Source organism: Coregonus lavaretus (assembly GCF_964263955.1).
Source record: "Coregonus lavaretus genome assembly, chromosome: 27".
Lineage (NCBI taxonomy): Eukaryota > Metazoa > Chordata > Actinopteri > Salmoniformes > Salmonidae > Coregonus > Coregonus lavaretus.
Window position 1 is genome coordinate 11,613,547 of NC_140014.1, and position 24,169 is coordinate 11,637,715.

Genomic DNA, 24,169 nt, shown 5'->3' on the forward strand with positions numbered 1-24,169 from the left:
AATAACTCGCACGGATTATGATCAAGCCAAACAAGAGAACAAGTTTTGAGAAGGAAAACTGATTTGGTGTGTATTATCTTGTTAAGGGATCTCTCATATGCTAGTCCTCTTTTCAAAGTACTTTCTATATAGTGCCATACGTGTTCTTCCTCATTGATATTTTTGCAATGTAGCTGAACGAACACTGTGTCGTATTTGCTGTTGCCTCTGTTGTCTTGTTGCAGTCTCTTACTCTATCCTCTCTCTCTTTCCCAAGGTGGTGGGGATCTTCGCTGGCTTCGGCCTTCTCCTGCTGGTGGCCTCCCCCTTTCTCCTCCTGGCCACGCCCTTTGTCCTCTGCTGTAAGTGCAAGTGCAGCAAAGGGGACGACGACCCCCTGCCCACCTAAACCCCGTCTCACTCTTCCAAGCAGGTGGGCGAGGAGTCGCCCACCACGGGTCATCTTTCTTTTTTGTCCCTTTCTTCTGTTTCCTCCCTCCAAGCTTCTAGCGATGCTTCATTTAACGGGGCTGGGGCCTAGCTGCGTTGTCTCGGCCCAGCCGCGTCCCGATCCATCTCGCTCCACACGGTGGGAGAGGAGGAGTTGAGTTGACCCTGTGCCCCCTGGCCTGGTGGAAGATGGGGTCACGGAGGTCAGACTTTGAGGAGGACAACGATGCCCCTCTCTGTGGTTTGGGGGCATGTGTACTGTAGCAGGGCCACTCTGAGGCGTTGAGGCGAGCTACAGACAGTGGTGTGGTACAGAACAGAAGAAGAGGAGGACGTTTTATGAAGAGAAGACTGATAAAGACATGATGATGTCTGGATCCTCTCGTCGGGGACATTTTCATGCAGGAGCCGCTAATATCGGAGGACCTTTCACCTTAACTAGTTCCAGACGAGTGTCTGTTTTTTTTGGGTTTGTTGAACACAAAGCTTTCCCCCCTCTACTCTCTCTTTTTAGCTCTCAACATACAGGAAATAGCACTGGAGTTACATGTTGACAAACGTTTTGTGTTTACTCTGTTTGCACATTAAAGACACTCCGTTTGTCGCTTTAGGAACCGGGGCGGGAGGTGGGAGGTTTTCTGTCTCTCACTCCCGTGTACAGCACGTTCTCTTGGTGATGTCAGTGTTTTTGTAATCTTTTGCTCTGTTCCCACTATCAGCAAGAAGTTATTATTTTTACAAAATGGATTTTAACTCCTATATGTGTCTATTTGAGAGGGTGTCCCAAACTCCCTCTCACGGCCCAAAAAGAGGACTCCTGGCCCTGTATTCACGAAGTGTCTCAGAGTAGGAGTGCTGATCTAGGCAAGACAAAACTGATCCTAGATCAGCACTCCTACTTTAAGACACTGTGAATATGGGCCCTGAACATTAGTGTCCCCATCCACACAGACGTGAGCAAACCATTTGGAACTGGTTCTGACTTGTGTTGTCGAATGGAATAATATAGATGTCATGCCGTTCATTCAAAAATATGTCCATTGTCCAATTCCGTCCTTGTGAAAGCACACTTAAATAATGCATTTGTTTAATGCATCACAGTCAGTCATTAAAATCTGTCTATTGTCAGGTAGAACATAGGAAATTAATTTATGTCTCTGATACAAAGATGTCCTTTCATATTATCTATATCACATTGATGTTGGTCATATATCCAACTACTGTAATGAATAATAATCCTATACAATGTTTTTTTATTGTGTGAACCAGTGGCAAACTTGCATAATGTTAGTGGTATTGTTGTCAATGTTTTCGTTGGGAGCAAGTCGAGAGCTCTCACTACATGCAGCTACTGCAACCTTTGCAGGGATATAAAAATGTCAAGAACTTCACTAGACTGTTTTGGACACGTCCGAAAACTGCTCTACACATCACTGTATCTATGCAAGTTTGTACATTTCCAATCTTACTAGGTCTTGCTAATAGTGTGGTCATATCAAGTGGTCCAGTATGTTATACCAGATTCCATGTGCCATTATCACATCACAATGTAGAATTTCACAAAAGGGTGGTTGACTTACATCAGATTTCATTTTAGGATTTTATTTTATCTATCAGGGAAGCCATACATTATTTCATCACCATCATTTTCCCTTAAGTTGTTCCATCAGAACTTGTGGTGAGGAGGCGTGTACTGTAGCTACACCATTTCTCACTCTGGAACCCATTTAAACTCAAGATATCAGTCATTGTCATTCTGCCATCAATAAGCCACTTTGGAACACAAACAGAAAAGCCTGGGTGTCAGTCTGTTTCTGCTCTCTTGCCAACTCCTTATGGAATTGTCAGGCAAAACTGTCTTAACAATTACAATGGATTAGGAAAAAAGCACAAACAAATCTGGGAACAGGCTACATACAGAATACTGAGATACTCTTCTCAGAAATCCCTGATTTTAATTTTGCTCTTCCATATTGGTCTCCATGTAGCATTCAAAGAGGGGGCATGGCAGTTACTGGAACTAGCATTAGCCATTCACCTCTACCTCATGGTAGCCACCACAAACAAATAAAATATTAGCCTTAACTTTTAAGTACCTCGCCTGTAGCCTCATCATTTTCTGCTAACCGTTAATGCATGCAAGTAGTCAAAGCCTGTATTTTTAAAGCATTTCAGTTTAGCTAATTTACCCTCATTTTCTGCCAGTAGGGAATATGAAGGTCCCAACTGAACATGTGGATCACTGAGCTGACCATGTTTTTGTATGACATTCGGGCCAAGCAAGTCTTGTGGGTGGCGATAGAGAGTAAGTGAATAGTTTCAAGCATTTAAGGATTTGTAAAGTAAAAGCGGAGATCTTATGTCCCTATGGCATGGGCCAGTTACAGGCATACGCGACATAAGCCAATCAGGGTCTCAACTTACTATTGAGAGTAAGAATAGTAGAGTACGCCAGGTGCAATTTCGGAATTTGGTTGTGCATTAGCAGTTTTTCTCTTATGTCAGTCACTGATAGTCATTCAATTAGCCATGTCAGTTAACCATTTTCAGAGTGGTAGTTATTCTGGCCATCTATCTAAACTTGTAGTAATCATGGCCGCATACCGACCGGGCACGCATGGCACATGCCCAGGGGCCCTGACCTCCAGGGGGCCCCCATTTGATTTTGTTAGTCATTCTCACTCTGAAATCATATTAACATGGAATAAGTCATTGCAAAATTTGTAGAATTGCGGAAATTTGCTTTAAAACGGCAAACATTTATCTCCACCCCATGACAAAATGGGTAGAATTGCAGGAAATTAGCTGTAAAACTGAAATGTTTTCTCTCCAACCCATAGCAAAATATGTAGGATTGCAGAAAATCTTGCTTTAAAGGTCCAATGCAGCCAATTCTATCTCAATTTCAAATAACTTCTGTGATTGTTTTAAATAAAAATGGTTAAAAAAAATTACTTAGCTAAGAGCAATTTCTCAGACAACAATTTTGCTAGGACTGTCTGGGAGTGGTCTGAGTGGGGAGGGGAAAACTGAAAAGTAGCTGTTATTGGCAAAAAGGTTTGGAACTCTCTTTCTTGTTGGTCGGTCTATTAACCACTTTGGAACACAAAGTGGTTCCAGGCTGTATCACAACCGGCCATGATTGGGAGTCCCATAGGGCGGCGCACAATTGGCCCAGCGTCGTCCGGGTTTGGCCAGTGTAGGCCGTCATTGTAAATAAGAATTTGTTCTTAACTGACTTGCCTAGTTAAATAAAGGTAAAATAAAAAAATAAATACAAACTAATTTACAGCATGGTGATGTCACCATGGAAGGCCAAAACACCATTCCACGAAAACAGGCTGAAATGTCAGACAGTCTATTCAAACAGCTTATACACTAAAAGGGAATTATCATCATGTTCACAATTTCACAGTATTATCCCAACCTCATAGTGTGGAAACACTCAAGTACTGTTAAAGCTTCAGCCAGGCATTCTAAATGAGTGTTCTCCCAATTTCTGATTGGAGGGTTGGCTACAGAAAACAATTACTTGCTCTATGGATACAAAGAGCATTTAAACCTGTCCAACAATGTTATAAATTCCACCGAAGACAATGACAACAGGTCAGCCAGGTCTGAGTTCATGTAGGCTAATACATCTTTTAGATCTAGCCTAGGCTACTTCAACATGAACTAGTCACAAGCTGCTACAACTAGAATTGGGATTATTTACTTAAATATTTAGACCTGAGAACTACAATACAACAAAAACAGTAGCTAAATGGAATAGATGACCTATTCTGATTAAAATCATTGTGGGAAGTTAGTTATATCGAGGTATTCAGTCATGGGCATTCAGCCATTCAGCTAGCTAGCTAACGTTAGCATAACTAAAATAACTGTTATCTAAAGAAACGCCTGGGAACGTGCTTATGGTTGAACTTTCTGTATGTTTTCCTTCAAAATCGTTGCTCAAAGCTGCGCGCAGAGAGGATTTTTTGAATGCACTGAACTTCACGTTTTTGACTGCACTGGGCCTTTAAAAAAATAATAAAAAAATCTGCACCCCATGGAAAAATGTATAGAATTGCAGGAAATTCTCCATCGTTAAGACGGGGCCACTAAAATGTTTTGCCACTAGGTGGGGGTCCCCCAATCAAATCTCGCTTAGGGCCCCAAAAGGCTAGAGCCGGCCCTGCCTATGGCAGGGGGATGTTCATGTTGGAAGTTGAGCTTTCTTTGAATACTGTACAGTATGACGGTGTACTATTGTTTTTGTTTTCAAGATGCTGTATGTTCATTAAATATTGTAGTTCTTTCTGGAAATGTGTAAAGCTGTCACAGACACTTTTGTTGTCCTTATTAAAGTGGTTCAGGGATCGTAATTATAAGAAATCTAGCCTCTATTTCCAGGCTTCCTCATAACTCAGAAACTTGGGAGGATGGCATTGCGAGACTATAGGAAATGTACACTTGAGAAGTGGAAACAAGTTCTCATCATCCATTTGGTTTAGAGGGGCTTTGAGCTGAGAGTCTTGAATGTTTGTCACAAAGTCCTCTGACTCAACTGATTTTGCCAGTTTTTTCATAATGGTTGCACAGTATATAATTCAAACTCCGATGACTCGTACAGTCATTAGTGTTGTTATCATCATTCAGCATTATGCAGCAAAGGGACAAAAAACGTTTAATAGACTCCATTCACCTCGAGGTGAGACCAAGCCTGTTGCACAATTATCTTCTATGGCTTGAAACTTTTTTTGTCATTTAGCAGATGCTCTTATCCAGAGCAACTTATAGTTAGTGCATACATTTTTCATACTGGCCCCCCATGGGAATCAAACCCACAACCCTGGTGTTGCAAGCGCCATGCTCTACCAACTGAGCTACAGGAGGCCCAAACTTATTTAGCTCTGTTCACACTTTTGGGTTTCAACCTGTTATATCAGAACATGACGTTGCTCTTGTTTTTAACATTACATGTTGTACTCTCTACCATTGCTATGTGTTTTTAGGGAGTCCGAAACAACGTGTGCACAAAATGTCTGAAGGTTTCGGTCATGACGTACCCTTTATCCTGGATTTTAAGTTTGCCTTTCCACACTTACCATACTTAGATTGCCTTTGTGTTATACTCTTTCTGTTGGCTTTGATGCAGTAAATCATACACTAATCACTTATATTTGTGTTAACTGTGGAAGGGAAGGATTCATATTTCCAACTTTTCAAAAGATGTAACCTTGTAAATTGGCATGTGTGGACAGCCTTGGATAAACACAACATTGTACTTCTCCCTTGTATCTACTGTTCCACTAACACTGTGACATGGAATAAATGTGGTTGTTTTTTGTGACTTGCCTCTCCTCTGGACATAAATGCTGTAAGCATTTTAACATTAATTCACACTATAGGTCAACCTGAATCGTGCTGTGCAGGCTCAGATATTTTCTTTTCGCATGGTCCTTTCCAGCATGTTTCCAGCAACTATGGTGGATGTGTGTCCAGCCCAGTACAGCTTGGCTCAGTTTGGCCGTATGGTGTGACTAAGGCAATACGTCTCACTAGTCCTCATCATCGGTTCCAAGAACATGAGACTTTCATGTGTAAGTGTGCCCTCTGGTGTTGAAAGATGGTATGTTCATATCTCAGCCAACACTTGATAGGATATTATTGTCTTTCCAGTCAGCGCTCGGGTCAAGTAAATGTCACTGAATAGAGCTGTGCAAATGGATTGTGAGTATGTGAACAAGATCCATCAATGTGTTGGTCTTATTTGAAGACAGCCCGACAATACGTTTTTTGGGGGGTCCGATTCCGATTTTTGGGGGATATATCTCCCAATATACTGTTTTACTGCAGGGAAATGGAAAAAGTGTAATTTTTCCACACTTATTCTCACAAATTGCCATCCAAAAGAGCAATTGTCCAATAACTATGCTAATATTGATTTCATACCTTGTGACAATTACACCATGAAAATGATTCCCTCCTATTTTTTAAATATCGGTTGTCGGTGGAGTTATCGGCCGATACCGATATAGCGTTAAAAGGCCAATATAGGTCGATAATATCGGTCGGGCACTAATTTAATGTTGCTATGCTTCCAAGGGATCCTTTTTATTTGAGAGAGAGAGAGACATTCAATCAAGTCTATTCATAGTGTAGCTGATTACCTTATTTTCTTCTCTTCTTGTTGTCCTCTTTGCACAGAGACAGATTCTTAGAAAAAGCAAAGGCTACCGAGATCTAGAATAGTCAACATACATTTTCTGATACTATTTAATAAATAAACACTGTACCATTCATAGAAATGTAATATGTTTGTGTGGTACCATTCACAATGTTGTTTTGGTCTCAAACTATTTTCGTATATACAGTGGGGAAAAAAGTATTTAGTCAGCCACCAATTGTGCAAGTTCTCCCGCTTAAAAAGATGAGAGAGGCCTGTAATTTTCATCATAGGTACACGTCCACTATGACAGACAAATTGAGGGAAAAAAATCCAGAAAATCACATTGTAGGATTTTTTATGAATTTATTTGCAAATTATGGTGGAAAATAAGTATTTGGTCACCTACAAACAAGCAAGATTTCTTGCTCTCACAGACCTGTAACTTCTTCTTTAAGAGGCTCCTCTGTCCTCTACTCGTTATCTGTATTAATGGCATCTCTTTGAACTTGTTATCAGTATAAAAGACACCTGTCCACAACCTCAAACAGTCACACTCCAAACTCCACTATGGCCAAGACCAAAGAGCTGTCAAAGGACACCAGAAACAAAATTGTAGACCTGCACCAGGCTGGGAATACTGAATCTGCAATAGGTAAGCAGCTTGGTTTGAAGAAATCAACTGTGGGAGCAATTATTAGGAAATGGAAGACATACAAGACCACTAATAATCTCCCTCGATCTGGGGCTCCACGCAAGATCTCACCCCGTGGGGTCAAAATGATCACAAGAACGGTGAGCAAAAATCCCAGAACCACACGGGGGGACCTAGTGAATGACCTGCAGAGAGCTGGGACCAAAGTAACAAAGCCTACCATCAGTAACACACTACGCCGCCAGGGACTCAAATCCTGCAGTGCAAGACGTGTCCCCCTGCTTAAGCCAGTACATGTCCAGGCCCGTCTGAAGTTTGCTAGAGTGCATTTGGATGATCCAGAAGAGGATTGGGAGAATGTCATATGGTCAGATGAAACCAAAATATAACTTTTTGGTAAAAACTCAACTCGTCGTGTTTGGAGGACAAAGAATGCTGAGTTGCATCCAAAGAACACCATACCTACTGTGAAGCATGGGGGTGGAAACATCATGCTTTGGGGCTGTTTTTCTGCAAAAGGAACAGGACGACTGATCCGTGTAAAGGAAAGAATGAATGGGGCCATGTATCGTGAGATTTTGAGTGAAAACTTCCTTCCATCAGCAAGGGCATTGAAGATGAAACGTGGCTGGGTCTTTCAGCATGACAATGATCCCAAACACACCGCCCGGGCAACGAAGGAGTGGCTTCATAAGAAGCATTTCAAGGTCCTGGAGTGGCCTAGCCAGTCTCCAGATCTCAACCCCATAGAAAATATTTGGAGGGAGTTGAAAGTCCGTGTTGCCCAGCGACAGCCCCAAAACATCACTGCTCTAGAGGAGATCTGCATGGAGGAATGGGCCAAAATGCCAGCAACAGTGTGTGAAAACCTTGTGAAGACTTACAGAAAATGTTTGACCTGTCTCATTGCCAACAAAAGGTATATAACAAAGTATTGAGAAACTTTTGTTATTGACCAAATACTTATTTTCCACCATAATTTGCAAATAAATTCATTAAAAATCCTACAATGTGATTTTCTGGATTTTTTTTCCTCATTTTGTCTGTCATAGTTGACGTGTACCTATGATGAAAATTACAGGCCTCTCTCATCTTTTTAAGTGGGAGAACTTCCACAATTGGTGGCTGACTAAATACTTTTTTCCCCCACTGTAGCTTTGGGGTTCAATATATACAGTGTTGAATGTATGGCGCCGATGATAACTGCAACATACAAGAAGCTATAGAATACATGCTCACTAAAGCTATTGAAAAGCCTTCTGCAAGCAACCTCCATTTCTCCTCACACATTGTAGTCCTGTGTGGCCCTGTCAAACCAACACCTGCTCTTCAGCCCTTTGTTAATCACTCTCTCTTTCTCTCTCTCTCTCTCTCTCTCTCTCTCTCTCTTTCTCTCTCTCTCTTTCTCTCTCCCTCTTTCTCTCTCCTTCTTCCTCTCTCTCTCTTTCTCTCTCCCTCTTTCTCTCTCCCTCTTTCTCTCTCCCTCTCTCTTTCATTGTGCTTCTATTTCCTGCCAGATGTGGGTCTGGAAGTGTCAAGCAGACGAGCCTGAAATGAAAGTGCAAACGCCAAATAACAACTCTGTGATATATCATCCCCCAGCAGCTGTTCTCTGTTTGGAAGACCCCCACCAATCGCAGGGCCCGGCCGAAGAAAGTGCCATCTGTGGGTGCCATGGCTACAGGGTTGCGGGTGCTGAGGCTGATGGGTTATCTGGAGCGAATGAAGCAAGTGGAGTGGAGAGGAAGCCAGCACCAGGCCCTCACACCTGTACAGTAGGGTACACAGAGTACTGAAATCACACGTGTGTGGGCGCCCGGCCGCAGGGTAGGGTTTACCCACTGCTCTGCCAAATCCTTCCTCTGCTCTCTCCTGTACTTTATCCTTTGGTTACTTCTTTCTCCTTGTGTCTTCCAGGGTGTCTTTCTGTGAAATGTTACACACACTAATTGCTGTACTGTCTCTAGAGTGGACCTGTATAGTAATTGGATTGTGCAAATATGCAGGTTCATGAGTAGGTCATAATTTTTTTTAGGTCGATCTTTTCATGTACACACGATTTAGTTGTATGTGTACTTACCCAAACACACCCTCTTCCTACCCATTATATAATTTACATGTATAAAATGTCACATTATATATTGCCTTAGATAGGACTCTGCTCTGTTCCACATCTGCAGACCCTGCCTGTTCTTTCAGAGGTCCTTTTCCTGTCTCTGTGGTTTGTAACAAGCTGCTAGGAGCTGGGAGGCAGCTGTAAACTTGGCTGAGGAGAGACTGGACTGGACTGGACTGGTGATGGTATGTGGTTGGAATTTCTCATCTTGTCCAAGAGGTGACTTGATGGATAGCCCATAAAATGTCTCAAAGCGATTTGGTACCGTAAAATAGGCCCCAGGTGCTGCCCAGCCGGTATTGGACAGAGCCTATCCACATAACACAATCATTCGGATAGCCACGCATCTTCGCCCTCATGTGGGTGCTAGCGAGATAGCAAGCAGGCTAGCGAGTGCTAGGTATCAACAGCTAATCCAGTGAGCTACAGTGAGGGAAAAAAGTATTTGATCCCCTGCTGATTTTGTACGTTTGCCCACTGACAAAGACATAATCAGTCTATAATTTTAATGGTAGGTTTATTTGAACAGTGAGAGACAGAATAACAACAACAAAATCCAGAAAAACGCATGTCAAAAATGTTATAAATTTATTTGCATTTTAATGAGGGAAAAAAGTATTTGACTCCTCTGCATAACATGACTTAGTACTTGGTGGCAAAACCCTTGTTGGCAATCACAGAGGTCAGATGTTTCTTGTAGTTGGCCACCAGGTTTGCACACATCTCAGGAGGGATTTTGTTCCACTCCTCTTTGCAGATGTTCTCTAAGTCATTAAGGTTTCGAGACTGATGTTTGTCAACTCGAACCTTCAGCTCCCTCCACAGATTTTCTATGGGATTAAGGTCTGGAGATTGGCTAGGCCACTCCAGGACCTTTATGTGCTTCTTTTTGAGCCACTCCTTTGTTGCCTTGGCTGTGTTTTTTGGGTCATTGTCATGCTGGAATACCCATCCACGACCCATTTTCAATGCCCTGGCTGAGGGAAGGAGGTTCTCACCCAAGATTTGACGGTACATGGCCCAGTCCATCATCCCTTTGATGCAGTGAAGTTGTCATGTCCCCTTAGCAGAAAAACACCCCCAAAGCATAATGTTTCCACCTCCATGTTAGACGGTGGGGATGGTGTTCTTGGGGTCATAGGCAGCATTCCTCCTCCTCCAAACACGGCGAGTTGAGTTGATGCCAAAGAGCTCCATTTTGGTCTCATCTGACCACAACACTTTCACCAAGTTCTCCTCTGAATCATTCAGATGTTCATTGGCAAACTTCAGACGGGCCTGTATATGTGCTTTCTTGAGCAGGGGGACCTTGCGGAGGCTACAGGATTTCAGTCCTTCACGGCGTAATGTGTTACCAATTGCTTTCTTGGTGACTATGGTCCCAGCTGCCTTGAGATCATTGACAAGATACTCCCGTGTAGTTCTGGGCTGATTCCTCACCGTTCTCATGATCATTGCAACTCCACAAGGTGAGATCTTGCATGGAGCCCCAGGCCGAGGGAGATTGACAGTTATTTTGTGTTTCTTCCATTTGCGAATAATCGCACCAACTGTTGTCACCTTCTCACCAAGCTGCTTGGCGATTGTCTTGTAGCCCATTCCAGCCTTGTGTAGGTCTACAATCTTGTCCCTGACATCCTTGGAGAGCTCTTTGGTCTTGGCCATGGTGGAGAGTTTGGAATCTGATTGATTGATTGCTTCTGTGGACAGGTGTCTTTTATACAGGTAACAAGCTGAGATTAGGAGCACTCCCTTTAAGAGTGTGCTCCTAATCTCAGCTCGTTACCTGTATAAAAGACACCTGGGAGCCAGAAATCTGTCTGATTGAGAGGGGGTCAAATACTTATTTCCCTCATTAAAATGCAAATCAATTTATAACATTTTTGACATGTGTTTTTCTGGATTTTGTTGTTGTTATTCTGTCTCTCACTGTTCAAATAAACCTACCATTAAAATTATAGACTGATCATTTCTTTGTCAGTGGGCAAACGTACAAAATCAGCAGGGGATCAAATACTTTTTTCCCTCACTGTATAGTGAGCTTTGATTGGTCAGTAGTGTCACGATATTGCTGTGTATTTGCATAAAGTTCAGCTTTCCCCAACTTTGGTCCTGCCCTGTTCACGCTCCCTCGCCCATGCTCGCATCACCCAACGGTCCCCGCCCACTTCACTTCCCTCCATTGAAAATGAATGGGGCTCCGTTGATATTGGACAGCCCTCTAACCAATTGTACTATAATGTGTGTTTTTTCGCATTATTTGTAATTTATTCTGTACATAATGTTTCTGCCACTGTCTCTTATGACCAAAAAGAGCTTCTGGATATCAGGACAGCGATTACTCACCTCGTATTGGACGAATATTTTTTCTTCAACGAGTCGGACGCGAAGGATATTCTACAGACACCCGACAAGGCCCAAATCCCCGTCATTCACATGAGAAAGAGACGGAGATATCGTGGACATAGGTCGGGGTGCCTTGTAAGGATCCGACGGCGAGCAAGTAAACTGCCTCTTCCATCAATCCTATTAGCCAATGTTCAATTATCCTACCAATGGGACATTAAAAACGGTAATATCTTATGTTTCACCGAGTCGTGGCTGAACAACGACATGGATAACATACAGCTAGCGGGCTATACACTACATCGGCAGGATAGAACGGCTGACTCCGGTAAGACAAGGGGTGGCGGTCTGTGTATATTTGTAAACAACAGCTGGTGCACAAAATCAAATACTAAGGAAGTCTCGAGGTTTTGCTCGCCTGAGGTAGAGTATCTCATGATAAGCTGTAGACCACACTATTTACCAAGAGAGTTTTCATCTATATTTTTTGTAGCTGTCTATCTACCACCACAAACTGATTCTGGCACTAAGATTGCACTCAATGAGCTGTATAAGGCCATAAGCAAACAGGAAAACACTCATCCAGAGGCAGCGCTCCTAGTGGCCGGGGACTTTAATGCAGGGAAACTTAAATCCGTTCTACCTCATTTCTACCAGCATGTTAAATGTGCAACAGAGACGCATACAAAGCTCTCCCTCGCCCTCCATTTGGCAAATCTGACCATAACTCTATCCTCCTGATTCCTGCTTATAAGCAAAAACTAAAGCAGGAAGCACCAGTGACTCGGTCAATAAAAAAGTGGTTAGATGACGCAGATGCTAAGCTACGGGACTGTTTCGCTAGCACAGACTGAAATATGTTCCGGGATTCTTCAGATAACATTGAGGAGTACACCACATCAGTCATTGGCTTCATCAATAAGTGCATCGATGACATCGTCCCCACAGTGACCGTACGTAAATACCCCAACCAGAAGCCATGGATTACAGGCAACATCTGCACTGAGCTAAAGTGTAGAGCTGCTGCTTTCAAGGAGTGGGACTCTAACCCGGAAGCTTATAAGAAATCCCGCTATGCCCTCCGACGAACCATCAAACAGGCAAAGAGTCAATACAGGACTAAGATTGAATCGTACTACACCGGCTCTGACGCTCATCGGATGTGGCAGGGCTAGAAAACTATTACAGACTACAAAGGGAAGCACAGCCGCGAACTGTCCAGTGACACAAGCCTACCAGACGAGCGAAATCACTTCTATGCTCGCTTCGAGGCAAGCAACACTGAGGCATGCATGAGAGCACCAGCTGTACCGGATGACTATGTGATCACGCTCTCCGTAGCCGATGTGAGTAAGACTTTTAAGCAGGTCAACATTCACAAGGCCGCAGGGCCAGACGGATTACCAGGACGTGTACTCCGAGCATGTGCTGACCAACTGGCAAGTGTCTTCACTGACATTTTCAACATGTCCCTGACTGAGTCTGTAATACCAATATGTTTCAAGCAGACCACCATAGTCCCTGTGCCCAAGGACACTAAGATAACCTGCCTAATGACTACCGACCCGTAGCACTCACGTCTGTAGCCATGAAGTGCTTTGAAAGGCTGGTCATGGCTCACATCAACACCATAATCCCAGAAACCCTAGAACCACACCAATTTGCATACCGCTCCAAAAGATCCACAGATGATGCAATCTCTATTGCACTCCACACTGCCCTTTCCCATCTGGACAAGAGGAACACCTATGTGAGAATGCTATTCATTGACTACAGCTCAGCGTTCAACACCATAGTGCCCTCAAAGCTCATCACAAAGCTAAGGATCCTGGGACTAAACACCTCCCTCTGCAACTGGATCCTGGACTTCCTGACGGGCCGCCCCCAGGTGGTAAGGGTAGGTAACAACACGTCTGCCACGCTGATCCTCAACACGGGGACCCCTCAGGGTGCGTGCTCAGTCCCCTCCTGTACTCCCTGTTCACCCATGACTGCATGGCCAGGCACGACTCCAACACCATCATTAAGTTTGCCGACAACACAACAGTGGTAGGCCTGATCACAGACAATGATGAGACAGCATATAGTGAGGAGGTCAGAGACCTGGCCGTGTGGTGCCAGGATAACAACCTCTCCCTCAACGTGATCAAGACAAAGGAGATGATTGTGGACTACAGGAAAACGAACTATCATGGTCCAAACACACCAAGACAGTCGTGAAGAGGGCACGACAAAACCTATTCCCCCTCAGGAGACTGAAAAGATTTGGCATGGGTCCTCAGATCCTCAAAAAGTTATACAGCTGCACCATCGAGAGCATCCTAACTGGTTGCATCACCGCCTGGTATGGCAACTGCTCGGTCTCCGACCGCAAGGCACTACAGAGGGTAGTGCGTACGGCCCTGTACATCACTGGGGCCAAGCTTCCTGCCATACATGACCTCTATACCAGGCGGTGTCAGAGGAAGGCCCTAAAAATAAAAAAAATAAAAGACACAAGCCACCCTAGTCATAGACTGTTCTCTCTGCTACTGCACGGCAAGCGGTACCGGAGCGCCAAGTCTAGGTCCAAAAGGCTTCTCAACAGCTTCTACCAACAAGCCATAAGACCCCTGAACAGCTAATCATGGCTACCCGGACTATTTGCAATGCCCCCCCAACCCCACCCCATCCCCCTCTTTTACGCTGCTGCTACTCTGTTTACTATTTATGCATAGTCACTTTAACTCTACCCACATGTACATATGACCTCAATTACCTTGACTAGCACATTGACTCTGTACCGGTACCCCCCTGTATATAGCCTCCCTACTGTTATTTTATTTTACTGCTGCTCTTTAGCTATTTGCTTTTATTTTCTATTTTTCTTTAATTAACACTTTTTTATTTTACATTTTTCTTTAAAAAACTGCATTGTTGGTTAAGGGCTTGTAAGTAAGCATTTCACTGTAATGTCTACACCTGTTGTATTCTGCGCATGTGGCAAATACATTTTGATTTTATTTGATTTGATTCGTCGCCCCCATCGTGTTATGTGAAAATGCACTGTCAGAGCACATCTTTGCTTTGATAATACTGCAAGCGAAGCGCAAGCAAACAACTCCTTTTGGTAAATCAGTGGTTCTGAGTTACGTTAGAACTTGAGATAAGGGTGTCACATTGATATTGACAAATGGCAGTTCATGCTCAACCCATTGTCACACAATGTTTTTCAGTGATGACTGACACAGACAACAGTTTATTAGTTAATTACTTACTCATGCCTTAACTTCATGTATGGTTTCTGTTTCAGTATCTTCAGGCATCAAGGGAGTGTGACAGCTCAATTTAACCTTTGCAATGTAAGTAGTTAATCATTTCACACACCTCATGTACACAGCACATATGGTTAGATGAATTATCCAGTACTGAAAAGTTCAAACTTTTTAAGGTGTCGGTGATGATCCATTTTTGGTTCTTAGTTTTTGTTAATTGTCTATAATGTGTGTTGAATTGAGATAATATGATTAACAAATAGCAAGTGGTTATTTTGGTCCTTCCAACTTTCACTTTGAAAGATGTAAGGAGTGCAGCACTGTGGCAATTAAAAGTCCCTTTAGTTAAAGTATTCATCTTTTAATATTATCATTATCAGTTACACTCACTAATTCGCTTCAGTTAACATGTATCTGTTCTTCTTACCACCTCCTACAACACATTAGATTCAGAGCAGTGATTTGTAAGAAATGCATACAATATGATTAGAATATGATTATCACATCCTGTTGTTCAACCGTATCATGCCATCATCTGGAAAAATGTATGGTGTTGAATTTCACAATTTTACTGGCCCAGTGACATGGTTGTTTTTATATACCTGGATTTAAATGTGTAATATTAATCTCCGTTTTATTTTTTTACCTCACTGGTCCTCATAAATGTGCTAGGATGTTATCTAAATCAGTAAATACTGGATATTTTTTTATAATGTGATTCTCTTTACTTCTAGGATCTTTAGGGTCTTAATTCAAGGGATATGAGCAGTGTAAGTGATGCCATGTAGAATTCCAAGGTGAATGCTTTAGATTAGTTTGCCAGACGAGGGAACTAGAGTGCCATCATCTACAAGACAGACAACATGCCGACCACCTCCCCATCCCCCCGCCAACCACCCAGAACGCTGTTCCACAGTAACGCACATTATGTGACTGATAAGCTGAATATAGAGCTAACCTAACCTAGAGTATGTCACCTTCTGGCCACAACATGACCACAAGTTGTGCTTCAAGTGAACGACTCATAGAGAGCAGGCTTATTTAGTAGCGTCTAACATTTAGTGTTGCATATAGACCAGCAACGTATAGGGCTGATGTGATTTCTCATTTAGCATGACAGAGGGCTATCTTTTCTATACCATATTCCTATTTTTTTAACATTCTGTAACGCTTCAACCTTCCTGAACGTAGCCCATATATTGCTTCATATCCATAGCCAACGCAGTGTTGATTGCTGTGAGGTCAGTGGAGGCATACATGCCTGCTATGATCTGTTGACAGGGGTTGTTTGTTTCCCACACATAGATGAATGGAGTAAACACAGGTTGCCATCGGGGACGCCCCCTAAAGGTCAAAGGTTAATAATGAGGGGGGTGATGTGACTCAAGCTGTGACCGGAGGCCATGTGACTGCCATCAGATGACATGTTGATCAGTTTTCTCCCAGCATGCTACAGTGCTGCTCTTTGTCCATGTCACCCATGACACCTATTAACTTCCTGTGGTTCGGCGTGGTCTTGGTCCTCTCGCGCTGTGTGACATTAGCGGAAGAAGAAAAGGCTTGTTGGCCTCCGACCAACAAAGGATGCATTGGTGGTTTTCCAAAGGTCTTCTCGCGCCATTGACAAGATTTTCTGCACATGATGTCACACATATGGGAGGCAATAAAATCAATTCTGGGATCGATGTATTGCATAAGGCAAATTACCATCATACTCCTATGTAAGTAATTCTGACAGATGGAAGTAATTCTGATCTCACCATATTCATGTACCATAAACATTCGGATAGCAGGGCAGAATGAATTTAATTCCAAGTCCTTTCCACAGAGGGTTCTACGTGGAACCCAAAAGAGTTCTACCTAGAACCAAAAAGTGTTCTACCTGGCACCAAAAAGGTTTCTCCTATGGGGACAGCCGCAGAACCTTTTTGGAACCCTTTTTTCTAAGAGTGTATTGCACCGAATCACCCAAATAACCTCATATCAACATACAGTATGTGTTGTTCTACAGTGTATTTATTGAGTAACCATTCCAGTGAATGTTATAATACCAAAGGCAGGACCTAATGCATGTATGACCTACAGTCGAAGCTGTTATGTAACAACTGCCAATAGTGTTGACCTCTCCATGGGGGCGTTCCAACCAAAGGGGCTCCACCCTCCTCCTCTCCCACTGTGGCCGCCTGCAGTCTGTTCAGCTGTTCTCTCACTATGACATATCTGCTGGCCTCCGTGGAGATTTTGTTCTCTGCTGTACGGGGAAAAAGCCTTGTTTCTCTGTGTCTGTTCTGACACGCCCTCAGACCTGAGCAAGCCAGAGGAATTTGTTGGTAGTGAATGCAAGCGAATGCAGATGCACAAACATGTTTGAAATGGATATCACCGAGTCAATCTGCAAACACCCATATCTATGACTTAGATTGATTCTAGGGAAGCTTGAGTGTATAAGAATGCAGGACACGAGACGCCATGTGTCATAAGGCTGAAATGGCTGTAATTATGAGAATTGTGTGGGACTTTTGTGTGACTTAAGTTCTCATCGTTTGCATAGTTTTCCTAATGGGTGTCAAATGACAGTATAGAGCTCAATTACATATTGATGTTTATAGTCACAAAAAAGCATATTGGATTTATCTACTTTCCACCTTCCCTAAACTCCACTATACACCACACCTGGTTCTGGATCAATGTATATATATACATTCTCAAACTGCTGCATAGCCTTGGGCAGCAGAGAAAATCTGAATTCACATAAGTTTGGCACATTGTTTTGAAACCACCAGGGTTATAGACTTGGCAGATTTTGCACCGCACTAGTCTTTAAGTTGTGTCACTCAGTCATGTCTCTACAGCTGTAGGATCAGCCTGTTGCAGGAGAACTATCATGGAATGCAGGAAATGTAAAACTTGTAGTTTATTTGAGGTTTGAAAAGGCTTCTAAAGTTTGTCATTTCCACTTTATAATGTCTCGATTTTACCTTACGAAAAATGTATCAACCCCTACAAAAATGTCCATTAATTATAATCCACATAATAATCCACATTTCCTGTTGCTGCAGGATTATTTTCCTGCTGTAGCAAACTGGCTCAAAAGTAAGATCCTACATCTGTATTACTTCTTCTCTTTTATGTGTGTTTGATTAGTGTGATTGGATGTGGCAGTAATCAGAAGAGATGTGTACCACAGCTCTCCAATGGATGTTCAGTAATACCAGCGCTCCCAGCCAAGCACCTGTTCCCTCCTGCTCTTGTGTTGCTTGTGGATTTTGCTTGGCGTTTCTCATTAAAAACTCAGCGAAAGTTGACAGAAATAGTTCTGACAAGTGACGCTTTCCACAAAGACTCTCAAACTGACAGACAGACAGACAGACGACATCCGGCAGTTTGTTGTTGATAGCTGGTGCCTTATTGCGAAAACACAGGTGTCTCAGGCTAGGGACAAAACCCAGAAGTAATTGACAATGCTGATAGGTTTCAAGTAAGTTGCAAAATAACTGACGGCCTTTCTGGAATCGGGGTAGATATCAAACTAATGGCAATGTGTGGGAGAAATATGAAGCGACCGATGATGAACTCTTGTTGTCATGTCATGGTGACACTAGGTTGTTGGCTTTGGGTGAGTTATTTGTTCTTTTCAAGCAAATTAGGTCCTTATACTAACTCCTGAGTGGCGCAGTGGTCTACTGTGCCACTAGAGATCCTGGTTCGAATCCAGGCTCTGTCGCAGCCGGCCGCGACCGGGAGACTCATGGGCGGCGCACAATTGGCCCAGTGTCGTCCAGGGTAGGGGAGGGAATGGCCGGCAGGGATGTAGCTCAGTTGATAGAGCATGGCGTTTGCAACGCCAGGGTTGTGGGTTCGATTCCCACGGGGGGCCAGTATAAAAAAATAAAATGTATTCACTAACTGTAAGTCGCTCTGGATAAGAGCGTCTGCTAAATGACGTAAATGTATACATGTAAGCATTTTACTCAAAATTAATATTCAAGGCCTTTCAAAAATTATATTTTTCCTCTTCAGCCTTCCTATTTCCCTATGAGTAATTCCACGTTTCTCAGAGCAGCCTATATAGCCAGTACAGTAATTCCATGTTCCTACGAGCTCCTTAGCTCTGGCTTTAATAATGCTTGAGTGTGCACTCTTTTTCGACGCGTGCCCTCTGTCACCAGTAAACTTTTTGAAAAGCGAGTTTAACAGACCGTGAAAGGGCGGCACAGATGGCTACATCCTAGGTGGTAATTATCAACCACTTCCTCCCAAAAACAAGCAAAGGTGTTGCCGTCAGGTCAGGTGGTTGACACATTTCGCTAGTCAACTCCAATCGATGGCGGCCTTCTGCCACGGAGATGGCGAGCGAATGGTGTCACAGGTCACACACGTCCATAAGAGGATGATTTCTAGCTTCACTGCGCATCACTTTCTCCCCCAGTGGAAGTCTATATTATGGGCTGACTCTAACAGCTTGGAAAATAGAATGTGATTATACTGTACTGTAGGCATTAGTTGGCAAGTGTTGTCTATGGGAGTTTGAAGGAGTACACTGAATGCATTTTAGAGGTAGGTTTTCTGTTTTGTCATGTACAGTAGACGGGCACATTGCTAAGACGCAATTAGTGCAAACCTTCCTGTCTCCACGAGCTGTTGGTAATAGGTGCGTTTACGCCGCATTAGACGAGCAGGGGTTGTTTTTGAAGTGCTTAACCGTTTATTTTGGCGCCAACCTATTAAAATTGAAGGTGACAGCTAATTTGAATCATCTTTTAATTTGGGTGCAATTGAATTCTCTACAAGGTGATAGCAGCTCCCCTCGTTCAAGCGTGCGCATGCAAAAATATGTAAATGCTGCCCATATTAGAATCTTTGTCTGCTTGTCATTCTCACATGGGGCACATCAAAGCCATATGACCTGATTTTGCACCTGCTGTTTAATTAAATTTACAAGACAGACACAGTCTCCACTCCTGGTGATGTACAAATCTGGTTTTATTACCCGGGCCCTGTAATTTACAAGGCAATTGACTGCTGAGTGGTAATGGTGCCTGCCAAAGAGGCTCCCTCCGAAAACATGCTCCAAACCCCAGAAACACTAGTTGTCTTCTGCTCCTATTCAGAAGAATGCTTTGAATATACAGTATTATAGCTGGAGTGTCATCATCCTGGCCATAGATGTATCACTTCTGGCATTTTCTTACCTGGGACCTACTTTTCAACTTATTTTTCCATTGTGAAGGTACACCCTATACAAAGGCCATCATCACACAGTCACACACAGTATCTGCGCATGTGCACGGGTTCGCTTCACGCTGTTCACAGCGTGGTAGCCAGGGCACCAAAACAGAGGAGAAGTTGAGCCTCGCGCTTCAACGCTCTTAGTTGTTGCGGAAATTGACGCACTCTGCTGTTTACTTTCTGCATATCGCTGAGTCTACCTTTCACTTTCTCCTGATATTAGGCTCTGAAATAGTGTTAATGTGAAATTGACATTGTGTTGTAAGTGATCTGTATTGTGGATTCATGGTTTCATTATGGTTGTTATTTTTTCAATATGACACACTCCAATTGATATTGTGATTCATTATCCATTAGGATTATAATGGTAGTATTTTATCACAGTTTTATACCCTGTCATTTATTTTTGATTGGCAATCCACTTACCCATCATAATATAGTCTACTGCCTTTATAAAACAACACAATATGAAATACAATACAATAAAATGCATTCTTCCGTCCCGAAAAGGTTTGGTGTCTGCGTGAAGTATGCAAATCTGAGATTGCATGTGATTCAGAAACATGCCCCCGGTCGCAGAGGAGTGTGCTTCTCAGGCAATCCATAATAGATGATGGAATTTGGCAAGCGGTCCAGCCTTATGGTCCATTCTTCCTCCTGCAGCTGCTTGTTTTCCCAGAACTCATCTGTGCTGACCAAGTTGTGTGTGTGTGTACGTGCCTGTGCCCGTATGTCACTGGCTCTGCCCACAAGCACTCCACGAGCAACTTTCCATTATTCAATATGTCAGAATATGGAACGTCCAACTTTCCTCAGCGCTCAACCTCCATGTGCACATATGGGCGAGAGTTGAGGAGTTGATGTAGAAAGGCCATGTGCTTTAGAGGAAAATAGATAGGAGTTGAAAGTAGGAGACAAGCTGTTGTGTTTGACTTGAGTCTGAATGTTTGTCTGGTACATTATGATGAGGTTAAATGAAGTTGCCTTTAGACACTGATCTTAGTTCAGTTTAGGGTTTTTTCACCTAATGGTTTTGTTGGGATATGGGGAAGGAAGACTGATCCTAGATTTCTGCCTAAGCACAACTTCTGGTAGGATTACCAGAATTCGGTGATGTGGGATGATGGGAAGAGAGATACAGTATGTGTGGGGCACTCCTGTCACTGCCTCACTGTGGCCAAAGCACACCTGCCTCAGTTCAGATGAGACTGTTATGACTACTATACACTGTCATACTGCCACTACCTCTCCAGTAGTGGTGCGTGGGTAAAATCACCAGGGAAGCCAGGGCCAGAAAAAAAAGCCATATTACAACCTACCACATGTATTTTGATAATTGCGTTGTTTGCTCTATAAACTGTTAGTTCACACCGTGATATCTGTATAGGCCTAAGGCCGAGACAATAAGAAGGCACAGTGGCAGAATAAATTCAACCACACCTTTGTTTCATTACAAAACAAAGTCCACAAAACATATTGCATGTAACAAACAGTCAAGCAAGGAAATGTTTCCGACATTTTCGGACTACTAAACAACTATTGATTTAGAACCACGGAGAGTTACCGCAAGTCACAAAGAAAACAGGAGCTCCCTCCACTATTTCAACATTTCAACATCATCTAATTCTTTTACATTTTAGTCATTTAGCAGACGCTCTTATCCAGAGCGACTTACAGTTAGTGCGTGCATACACTTTCCATACTGGCCCCCCGTGGGAATCGAACCCACAACCCTGGCGTTGCAAGCGCCATGCTCTACCAACTGAGCCACAGGAGGCCTATGCTTAGTCTAATACAGTTACAACTAAAAGATACCAAAAATGATTTAGTCCAATCAACGTAAGCTAAATATGATGTGGCTGTCCATGGTACTGATTTCTGTTTGTGTGTGTGTGTGTGTCTGTGTGTGTGTGTCTGTGTGTGTGCATGTGTGCAAGTATAAAAAACATGTTGAATCACCCTACTTGTAGAGAAACACCAATGCCATCCTCCTCTTTCATGTTACCTAAACGGTCTATGACTGTCATACAGTACATACTTGTAGTTTTTGTTGTCCTAGGCTACCTGGCAAAAATGCTTGCTCGCTAGCCTAACTTATTTTTATGGGCAATGATGTGCCAGGCCAGCTAGTTAACATTAGCGTAATACATCTAGCTACATGTTGAACTTCCATCCTCTCAGGCCAGTGGCACTATGTATGAATTTATGGTTGGATCAGAATCGCCGTTATAGTCATTGGCCAGTATGGAGAATTAAGTAAAACCACAAGTCCAAATCTCTATCACCATCCAATGCTAATCTAGGAAAGGGCCGATTTTAGCTAGCTAGCTAGCCACCGGAGTACAACGACACTACGAGATGCAAAAAATAAAAAAAATTAAGTGATGTGATGTGATGTGATTGGTCTGAAGCCAAATCCAAACTGACTTCCCTTGAGAAATGTTTTTTGTGTGCGCCAGGACCATTCACAGCTGAGCTCACTCAGTTCAGCTCAACACTGATTGGCTACTATTTAATTTTTTTAAATGATCAAGGGAGGCCAAATGCTCGCTGGTTTTACTTGCATTCAATGCTACGGGCAGCAACAATGTCATACTCTTTTTGACCAGACAGCATCACATAGATACGCAACACATACTGAGACAGAGGGGCGCTGTTTAGTTCGCTTAGATGCTTTCTCCGGTGAGATCAAATCAATCAAATCACATTTTATTTGTCACATACACCGAATGCTTACTTACGAGCCCTTATCCAAAAATGAAGAGTTTTAAAAGGTAAGTAAGAAACATTTGCTAAATAAACTAAAGGAAACATAGTAACACAATAAAATAACAATAAAGAGGCAATATAGAAGAGATACATTCAGCCTCTTGCGAATTCAAGCACATTTATGAAACACAGAGAGAAAGAGAAATTATATAGTACAGTGGGGGAAAAAAGTATTTAGTCAGCCACCAATTGTGCAAGTTCTCCCACTTAAAAAGATGAGAGAGGCCTGTAATTTTCATCATAGGTACACGTCAACTTTGACAGACAAATTGAGCATTTTTTTCTCCAGAAAATCACATTGTAGGATTTTTAATGAATTTATTTGCAAATTATGGTGGAAAATAAGTATTTGGTCACCTACAAACAAGCAAGATTTCTGGCTCTCACAGACCTGTAACTTCTTCTTTAAGAGGCTCCTCTGTCCTCCACTCGTTACCTGTATTAATGGCACCTGTTTGAACTTGTTATCAGTATAAAAGACACCTGTCCACAACCTCAAACAGTCACACTCCAAACTCCACTATGGCCAAGACCAAAGAGCTGTCAAAGGACACCAGAAACAAAATTGTAGACCTGCACCAGGCTGGGAAGACTGAATCTGCAATAGGTAAGCAGCTTGGTTTGAAGAAATCAACTGTGGGAGCAATTATTAGGAAATGGAAGACATACAAGACCACTGATAATCTCCCTCGATCTGGGGCTCCACGCAAGATCTCACCCCGTGGGGTCAAAATGATCACAAGAACGGTGAGCAAAAATCCCAGAACCACACGGGGGGACCTAGTGAATGACCTGCAGAGAGCTGGGACCAAAGTAACAAAGCCTACCATCAGTAACACACTACGCCGCCAGGGACTCAAATCCTGCAGTGCCAGACGTGTCCCCCTGCTTAAGCCAGTTCATGTCCAGGCCCGTCTGAAGTTTGCTAGAGTGCATTTGGATGATCCAGAAGAGGATTGGGAGAATGTCATATGGTCAGATGAAACCAAAATAGAACTTTTTGCTAAAAACTCAACTCGTCGTGTTTGTAGGACAAAGAATGCTGAGTTGCATCCAAAGAACACCATACCTACTGTGAAGCATGGGGGTGGAAACATCATGCTTTGGGGCTGTTTTTCTGCAAAGGGACCAGGACGACTGATCCGTGTAAAGGAAAGAATGAATGGGGCCATGTATCGTGAGATTTTGAGTGAAAACCTCCTTCCATCAGCAAGGGCATT

General features: G+C 42.9%; 1 protein-coding gene across 3 annotated transcripts in view; it reads left to right on the top strand.

Annotated features, from left to right (window-relative positions):
- rnf144aa (ring finger protein 144aa) overlaps positions 1–5,764 on the top strand; it is a 73,877-nt gene extending 68,113 nt beyond the window's left edge. For all 3 annotated transcript variants that reach the window (XM_084144040.1, XM_084144039.1, XM_084144041.1), the window contains one exon: positions 257–5,764. In XM_084144040.1, coding sequence (XP_084000166.1) covers positions 257–388 — 132 coding nt within the window. In that variant the 3' untranslated portion in view covers positions 389–5,764. The remainder of the gene's footprint in view (positions 1–256) is intronic.
- Positions 5,765–24,169: the final 18,405 nt, after the last annotated feature.